Source organism: Pteropus vampyrus, unplaced genomic scaffold (genome assembly GCF_000151845.1).
Source record: "Pteropus vampyrus isolate Shadow unplaced genomic scaffold, Pvam_2.0 Scaffold30, whole genome shotgun sequence".
Classification (NCBI taxonomy): domain Eukaryota; kingdom Metazoa; phylum Chordata; class Mammalia; order Chiroptera; family Pteropodidae; genus Pteropus; species Pteropus vampyrus.
The window spans coordinates 8,448,459-8,458,316 of NW_011888811.1; the positions used below are offsets into that span (position 1 = coordinate 8,448,459).

Sequence of the window (9,858 nt, forward strand, 5' to 3'; positions counted from 1 at the left end):
AAGCTTTAATTATGCTTTTATGTTACACTTTCCTTATTTAAGTGTCTCCTTCATGTCCATCACTCATCACCTGCTGCCTATCTCAAAAGAGATGGATATTATTATTCTAATTGAGGAGAAGGGAGAATGCTGTGAGACTTATTAATACATAAATTAAAAAATTAATCTGGAAAGTGCTTTAGGATCCCTAGAGAAGCTCTACCTAAACACAAAGCATGTTTGACATTATCACAAGCACTCCCACAGAGCGGATAGTTCAGTACATTACAAAATGAGTAAACTGAGGCACAGAGGGTGACAGTGGGTGAAGGGGCCAGTGTACCTCAGAACCCAGACACTTAGAGGGATAACACCTAAAAAGTACTGTACCAATGTCCACTTTAGGCCTTTTCTAGTCATAAGTGTTTATTATTTTTCCAGAAAAGAAACCTTCCCTTCCTTTTACCCCTTCTCTTTAAATCTTTGCTTGTTTTGGACTTAAAAAAACAAAAAAACAAAAAACAAACTTTCTAATGGTGAAAGTGATTAAGGCTAAAATATTAAATCCTAAGGCTAGTACTGAAAAATCACTGGTGCGCTTTCTAGTAACCCCAGGTATTTTTTGGCTTGGTGGCTTGGAACTTCATTTTGTATTTATTTCATATGGACCTATTGGAAAACATGCATAAAGGCTTATCTTGGAATGGATTTACTGTTTTGCTGAGAAATAATTCTCAGTTAGCTTCTCACCAATGAGAAAGGTTATTTCAAGTACCTACCATGTTCCCAGAACTTTTGAGGATATTGGAGACATGGAGGACCCAGTCCTCTTCCCAAGGGTAGAAGTAGGGTGAAAAGTACGGGTACCAGCAATTATGGGAAAACAATAAATGGTCGTCGGGAGGGGCAACTTTAGTTGGATAATGGCAGTCATTAGGCAGGCAGGCTTACTGCTTCTGATTGGTTTCTTGATTATATTTCTTGACTTGCCTGAAACTCATTTTTCGGATCTGTGAGCCAGCTAATGCCCATACCTGTCCCTAATACTACAGGACAGAAGTCACTGAAGGAGCTTCATACAGTATTTGGCACATTGTTAGAAGACAATGAAAGGTTATTGCTGCAGAAGTCACCACCGAGGTTATCACCACTGTCTACTTAGTGTGAGCTAGAGTGATTCAGAGAGTGGCTCTTAGAGAAGAAAGTAGTTCCCAAGACTTGCTGTTTTTTTTTCCCAGAATTCTACGTTTCGATTAACATGTATTTTAAAATGTGAGATAACTCTCATTTGCCTACCCTGCAGGTCATACTTTCGATACTGCAAGAGGCTTTCATAACAACCATTTGCAGACTGTCCTCTCCCATGCCACTCCCAGACTCTGCAGACAGCCATTTAGGAGTTTTGCATCTACCTCCACACAAGCCCACAACCACCATGCATCCATGGAGGAGTTCCTTTCTCCTGTTTCTTGCTCTTCTGTCCAGGACAGGCCCCATCTACCACCCACCCCTCCGCCCCCCATCACTTCTGTGCTCCATCTCTCTTACAGCCACACCTTCACTTTGCACCCAGAAGCCGCGAGGAGCATGCCTCACATAGCCGACAAGCACAGGCCTCTTCTGCTCTTGAGCTCTGGGTCTGGAGGAAATGCTCATATGAGCAGCTCAGATGGAGCATAATTACTGCAGCCAGGGTGTCCTCGGTGTGCTGGAAGCCTCCCCAAGGCCTTGCAGAGACCATGTGTGCTTCTTTCTTTGTAATGCCACACTTAAAAACTATTTCTTCTGATTATAATATTAGTGCATTCTTACTGTTGAGAAGTGAGAGAACTCAGAGAGGGATGCAGGGAAACCAAACTTACCTGTAACTTTACCATCTAGTGGTAACTTCTCTTTACATTTTGATGATTTTCCTTTTAGTCCTTCCTTCATGCAGATACGTATCTAATTCTTATATAATCACAGGCAATTGCACAAAGCTAATGGTATTCTATTTTGATCTTTAGTAATATTTTCTTCATAATAAAAGCATTACCTGCAAATGTATGAATTTATTTATTCCAGAATTATTTATATGATTCTTATTTCCTGTGCACACACTCATGCACCTCCCCCCACCGCCCCACACACAGATACACGTACATATGAGGAGGAAGAGAGTGAGCGAGAAGACGAATCACATCAAGCCAGAAATAAACACTGTTAACATTTAGTGTTGAATTTTTGTGGGCTACGTTTTTAGTATTATTTTCTTAACCTTTTTTTTTCTTTATTTCATCTTATCTGTTCTCACTGGAGTCACGGACCTTTGGACAGCCTCTTCTTTTTCACCATGTAGATGAAATCTGAGCAGTGGTCTCAGGCAGGGACCTTAGTGCTGTTCTGGTGCATAATTAATTTTAAGATCAACTTTGTTAGGGAATGAGAGTTAAACATTATCAGGTTAAGAGCAGTGAACTCTTATGAATAGAAATTACTGTGTCTAATAGAATCAAACATCTAGTAGAATTCTGACTTAATTTACATAAGTATTTATTCCAGAAATATTTTGGAAATATCCTATTATGTAAGGCATTAATTTAAAAGCTTCAGAGGATATAAAAATATGAATTAAACCCTGTTGCTGATCTCAGGGACTGTCTAATGGGAGAAAGATTGTGGGAAAATATTTATGGCACAAAGAAAGTAGGATGCTAAGTGTTATAGTATAAATGCCATAATTATATAGATTCTCACAAAAGTATAGGTGACTCTGTCTCTTAAGATCAGGTAAAACTTTTGGAAGAGAGATCATATGGTCAGGGTCTGAAAGAACAAGTCGAATGTGAGCAGGGGAGAGTTTAGGCAGAGAATGATGTGAGCAGAGCAAAGATGTCCAGTAGGGATGTGGTATACTCGACTCTCCAGAATGCAGAAAGGCAAAGTGGGAAGTTTGACCAAAAAGGGAGATTGGCTGTCAGGTCTAGAAGCACTTTGAATATTGTGCCAAGGAGTTTGAAATATACTTTACTGCATGCAAAGGGGACAGTTGAGACAGTTGTGGGTTTGAGTCAGAGAATGACACGATGAGGTTGTATTTGAAGAAGATAATCCTGGTGGAGAAAGCAGAAGTAGTGGGAGAAAATTCAGAGAGCAATTACAATATTGTAATAGTCTGAATAAGAAATAGTGACAACCTGAATGGGAGAAAGTAGAGAAGCAAAGAGCCAGTGGAGTTCAGTGGGGGAAAAGTCAACATGGCTAAAAGAAAAATTGAAGAGAGAAGTAAAGATGATCCCAAGTTTTCTATTTTGGGTGCTTTGAAGGCTAGCATTCCCTTAACTGAGAGAAGGAACACAAGAGCAAGAAAAATATTAATAGGTAAAGATAAATTTAGCTTGGAACTTGTTGAAATTGAGGTAGCAATTAGACATGTTTGGGAGATTCTATTACTCTGTTGCTAATAAAAATGTCATGCTTGACTAAAGAGATCAAAGCTACAGGTGTATATTTGGAAGTGAATTTAGCTGAGGTGGTTGAGCCAATGAGTGAACTCAAGAAATGTTAGGCAAGTAAAAACAGAAGAATATATAGAACAAAACTTGTGAAATTTCTATAATTAATAATTTGTCAGAAAGGAAAAGTTAGCAAATGAAGAAAACAGGAACCAATGAAAAAGACAAGAGGTCTGGACAATGCTTATTTACTAAGAGACTGGTTTCCTTCCTAGTGTTTCACATAATTTTGGTTAACTTGTCTGACTGTCAGCTTTTCTAATCGGGAATACATATTCCACAAGGATGGATTTAAAAGACTGAATGTGAAAGTGCTTTGGTAAACCATTAGACAACTGCAAGTTGCAGGTCTTATAATTAGTGTCACAGAAGTGAAGAAAGTAGAGACTTCCAAGATGAGAGAAAGTAGGGTCAGATGCTACAAAAGAATATTTAATTTTAGCTCAACTCATTTGGTTTGTAACTTAAGGAATTTAAATCAACAGAGGGAATTTGTTCTTTAATCACTTATTACTTAATATTTCCTAAAGTATGGGGCACGTGTCCCTGGTAGTACAGGAGACAATTTTGGCTTTGACACAGACAGTAAGTAGAACTGAATCACACAGGGAGAAAGTCATTCTCCTTTTGTTTCTCCTGTAATTCTTATGATTTGTGTTAAGAGAGAAAGCCTCAGTTGAAGCAAATAATTCGGTAACACCTAGCACTAACTAATCTCTAGCTAGACTTTAACAACGTCATATTAACTTTAAGGATACCATCGGTAATGCCTTCTTGTTTTGAGAAGGGATACCAGTTTTCTAGTTATGGTAGTGATAGAAAGTTTCCTTTTAAAACATTATTTTAAACAAAAAGGTAATCATTTTTTTAAAAAAATATATTAAGTACATATTTGTTTAGGTGGTATTTAGATATGGCAAAACTGAGAAAGTGGTATTCTGATGATGGAAGTTTGGAAAATTTAGACTTAAAAAGACATCTTTATTTATTTATTTGCTAATATCTTTCCATTTCAGAGCACTTCTTCCCTCTGTTGCTTAGAGTGACTTAGTTCTACAGGTTGGAACAATGTGGGGATTTTATCCTGGGATGGAAGAGGGGGGAACCTTAGGTTCTAGACTTCCAAATCCAGATCCTGTTTTTCTCCTAAGATGTTGAATCAATTTTTGAAGTCACTAGACTTTTCTGGACTTTTGTGTCCTGAGGTATTGAAATGAGAGTATTAGTTTTAAATGATTGCTAGCATTCCTTTGAACGATACCTTCTATTAATCTCTGAGTGATTAGTAAATAAGCCTATACTTTCAAATTGATAGACATTAGATAAAAAGTTTTTCCTCTGTCAGCCATCAATATCATGTATCACTGCCAGACTGTTCTCAGACTAACATCCACAGCTAGAAAAAACATCAATGAATTCATTCTCTAATGATGATTCATATTCTACCTCATTCATGAAGAATAGTTATTTCAAGAAGAAATCTCTGCTTTAGTTAGAGCGATTGACTAGAATTGAAAATGAAATTATAAATGAAAATTTGTTTCAATTTTCTAAGTCTAATGCTTTATGCCAACACCCCACTCTCAAATCAGTAGTTTCATTGCAATCATATCTAATCAATTCATCAAGGCCATGAGTTATGTTCCTCAGGGTAGCAACTCATAGGTAATAAGTCCTTATACTTAAAAAGACATCTTCACTTATTTATTTGCTAGTATCTTTCCATCTTTTAAAATTTATTTCCCCTGAGGAAAGGAAAAGCAGGTGAAATATTTTCTAACTGGCTGAAAGTTCTCCTAAGTATTATTGTGAATTATTGTTACTCTACATCCCAAGTAATTATTAAATACAAGCATACCACCTATTTGAAATATAGCAATATGGTGCTATATTGCTATCGAAAACAGCCAGAGACTAGGCAGTAATGAAAAATGGATGTAGCATGGGGATGGAAAACACACATACACATAGACTTTGGATCTGAAAAATATGAGTTTGTTACTACCTTTAAAAAGTTTCCATGTGAACAATTTCTTCTCTATGATTAGATAGGAAGTATTTGTCCCTCTTATTTTTTGAACTACATCGATGTCACTCTTCGCTCTAACAAGAGGATGATCTTGTATAAGCAATTTGCCCATTTTAAGATACTGTTTTCATATCTGGGAAAAAAAAGGAATAATAACACAAGCCATTGTTCTTCCAAATTAGTGTTTATATGTAAAATTCTCAGGAATGTAGTAGATACCTCCTAGGACCTCAACAAGTGTTAATTTCTGGCATTGCAACAGCACTATCTGAATAGTTGAGACTAAATATGCACTTGATCTTGGAAGATCATCTTTTACTGCCCTTCAGAGCCTATTTCCTATTCTCTACACAATAGTAAACTTGATTTTGAGGTTTCAGTGCTTACAGATTAGAAGAGCAAATTAGGAGGGGCAAAAGACACCAGGCAGAAAAAGACAAAGAAACTAAATAAAACAATTTAGAAACGATAGCCATCTGGGGCCATTTGGTACAGGGTAAAACAATCCCTGATACCTCCGTAGTCACTTAGGGCTTTTCTACATTACTGCACGATATAATAAGGGGTATTCCAAATGATGATCTTGATTTATCAAGGCCAAATTAAATTACATATACTTTGCTTATTTTAGAAAACATAAAATGCATTTGGGAAGAATTTCAATATGAAAAGAACAAAATTTTAAGTAAACATTTTTTTTGTGCTTTTATGGGTAAATCCTTAGTTATCCAAAACACTCAGCCCTGGAGATGATCTCAGTCTCCAGGGGCTTCAGAATTATCTTTTGTGTGTCTCCAGCAATTCTATGGAAGAAGTTAGGCATTTCTAATTACTAAGTTAAAATGATTTTTAGGCCGATAGCCTTTTCTTCATGTTTCAAGAAAGAGCAGAAATTACTTGTAGAAATTACTTGACAGAAATTACTTGTAGACTTGAGCTGTACTGACTTTCTTACATTCTTTGGGACTCTGTGTTAGACAGCTTACTCAGGCAGGACCCAGGGGCTGGCATTCATGGGCGTTACCTTGATTCTCATGATGTCACCTGTAGTTCTCTCATTGTGTCACCTGTGAGTCTCTGAGCAAAACATATGAATCGGGCTTGGCTTGTACATGAAAACAAAAGCCCTTTCTAAATTATACCCATAAAAACAGCACAAACATAAGTTAGTGCAAATTCAAGTGCTAACCCAGGATAGTCTGGCTCAGTACCACAAATAGTGAGCTAAATGGATCTGAAAGGAATCGAGTAGTGGGCAATTGCAGTCAACATAGAGGACATATAGAATCCAGCACCATCCAAGGTCAACCAGTCAAATACCAGGGCTGGATTTTTCAAAGAACCAGATAATGCCAGTTTTATGGCCACTAATAACATTTTAGTTATATAAACAAAGATAAGAGTAATAAAAAATAAATTCTGCTTCACAGTGTAATCTGATTGCCAGCAGGGCTCAGAAATGAACTTTCTCACTGAGCACGTGGCATCGTATAATGGACCAGTGACCGCTCCGCAGCTCCCTCCCCGACCTTCCATTTCCCTTTTATGGACAGCCCTTAGTTCTGCCAGATCCATAAGCTATTCCAGGGAGCCAGGTTCTTTGGTTTCCCCTTTAAAGCTTTTTGATTGTGCCTCTGGTAGTTAATGCACCAAATGGTCGGCAGGGCCATTTCATATGTGTGCTCTGCAGCTAATCAGAGTGCCCTGGCCCAGTGATCTCCTGCCTCTGTGTTTTCCACATGTTTAAGGGCTCAGTTCAAACACCAGGCCCACCAACTTCTGGAGAGGCATGGCAGAGCTTAGCTCGGAGTGGGGCGTCTGCTTCAAACAGAGATTTTCCAAAGGATATCCTGTAGTAGATAAATCATTTCATTAGGCCACGTTCACTCTTCAAACCAGGAAGCAGAGTGCCTGCCGTGTAGGAAAACGCTGATAAAGTTGTTACAGAGCACTTGTAAATATTGTTGTCAGTGTCTTTTATACAGGTCCCACCAAGATTGTATTTAAACATTGACAGGTTAATTATGTGTTTTAAAGCTTTGTTTATTGAGAGCTGATAGGAGAGCTGCAAAATGAGTCCTTTACATATTGCAATGACAATTTTTCTCCCCAAATGTCTCTCCTAGTTGATTACTCCTCATGCCATCCGTGTGCAGACGCCTCCTCGGCACATCCCTGGTGTCGTAGAAGTCACATTGTCCTACAAATCCAAACAGTTCTGCAAAGGGACTCCAGGAAGGTTCATTTACACAGGTAAGAACCACTGCAGCTGGTGACAGAGAGCTCCCTTGGCCTCGTGGGTCTTTCACTTGATCTTGCGTATATAAATGTGTATTTTATTTTTAAATCTAGTTTCTGTTAACACCTGCTTGCTTTCTTTCTCCATTTTACCATGTGTATGACCAAGGAGTTGCTGTTACTGTTTTATCATCATCATCATCATCATCATCATCATCATCATCATCATTCAAGAATTCATATGAGTGTCCATGTTGAATGACAGGATTTGTTGAAATAATTATTTGGATGTCTGAGGAAGCAGCCTGAGAAATAAGGGAAAGGGACAGAAGTGCTAGACAAATCATGAGTCTCTGGATGTTAAGCCATCTGTGTTGCTTTATGGAGCAGGGATGTGTTTTAATGGACAGTTCAATTTTCTTCCAGCCTGGTCATAGTGTTTGTATTAGAGACAATGGGCAGTTTTCATATTTAATTCTGGGTTGGTACTTTCTTCCCCTATAAGCTGAAATTGGAACCTGGACCTGCTGTATGGTACGAAGCTAGGGTTACAGGATAAATGTGAATTCTCTGTCATCGATGGAGAGAACCAGGCAGGTTCTCTGTAGATATACATCGAGTGCATAGTCTGAGCACCCATTGTGTACTTCAAGAGATCCCCAGGTCGTAATGTGCAAACCACAGATCCAGGGGCCTGTCTACAATTCAGATTCTAATCCAGTAGCTCTGGGTGGTACATGTGGCTATGCATTTCTGACATGCTCCTAGGTGAGGCTGATGCTGCTGGTCCAAGGACCTCACTGGGACTAGTGACTTTCTAAGGGCTTCTGCTTAGTACCAGTAATCTCTATGTAGCTGTCGCCAGGAACTCGTCCCCTGTTTCTGTCTTCATTCAATAAAGGACCAGTGCACTGAAGAGATAACTCTGTTAACATGTCCTAATTATAACCATACAATTAAATGGACAGATTTTATTTCACTGTGACATTTTGCCTCAAAACATCTTTCCTTTTGTGTTTTAATACTAGGAACAAAACCAACCATACTTCTTAATCTCTCTCTCTGTCTCTGTCTCTGTCTCTCTCTCTCTCTCTCTCTCTCTCTCTCTCTCTCTCACACACACACACACACACACACATGCACATACACACACACACACAAAAATTATAAAAGCAATTAATGCATCCTGACCCTTGGAAATGCCTCCCAGCCCTTTAAACAAAATGCAGGTTTGGTGCCTGCCTGACGATTAGTTTTAGTTAATTGAAAATTATAGGATTGACCCAAGAGGAAAATTTTGTTTGCACTCCAATCACTTTTACAAATTAAGGAAAATTACCACAATTTTGTTTAGCTAAGGTTTCACACTGAGTTCAAGAAATTAGCTCAGCCATCCCAACAAAGTCAGCACTTTGTTACTGAGCACTTGAAAAAATAATAGTCTATCTGGAGTTTTGTGGTGTATACAAACGAAGCATAGAAAAAGCTATGATGCTTTATAGAAGTAGGCCAAGTGTTTTTAATTAGGCTCATTGGTTCAGCGTAAGTTTTGAAGAACAATCAAACTAGCAGATTAGCTGTTTCTTTTAAAGCTAGGATTTCTTGCCATTCATTTTTCCCATGAGAACTTCCACATAGCACTATTTTTTTTTTTTTTTTTACAAGCCTCATTATGGGCCTGCAGGAAAAGGACCAATTGAAACTTCTGATACTGTCACATTCCCCACCATCATTCCGATGGATGGGAGTTTTTCACAATGTTCCTCATTGAACTCGGTGTTCTGGAACATATTACAAAACCACAGAGGCCAAATGTTTTCTCTGAGGAGTTTGGACTCTGTTTTTGGCCGAAAACATTTAGGCCTCGCTGGCTGCTTATTTACTCTGCTATTAAGAACAAGAAAAGGAGAAGAAAAAGAAGAAGAAAATGATGTGTGGTGTGAGGTGTGAGAGGTAATCAGGCATGATTCCGCTTTGGCGACAACGTCTCTGCCCATTAATGGTTCCATTTTGTGGTCAGGTCTCATTTAGAAGAAATTATTTTTAATCAGTGTTCAACAAAATATCCCCTTGAGCCACCTGGCCATAAAAGCAAAAAAAAAAAAAAAAAAAAAAAAA

General features: G+C 38.2%; 1 protein-coding gene across 1 annotated transcript in view; it reads left to right on the forward strand.

The window, feature by feature from the left end:
- Nucleotides 1-9,858, forward strand: part of EBF1 (early B cell factor 1) — a 368,250-nt gene that overhangs the window by 284,652 nt on the left and 73,740 nt on the right. The window contains exon 9 of the mRNA XM_023528620.1: nt 7,629-7,755. Coding sequence (XP_023384388.1) covers nt 7,629-7,755 — 127 coding nt within the window. The remainder of the gene's footprint in view (nt 1-7,628; nt 7,756-9,858) is intronic.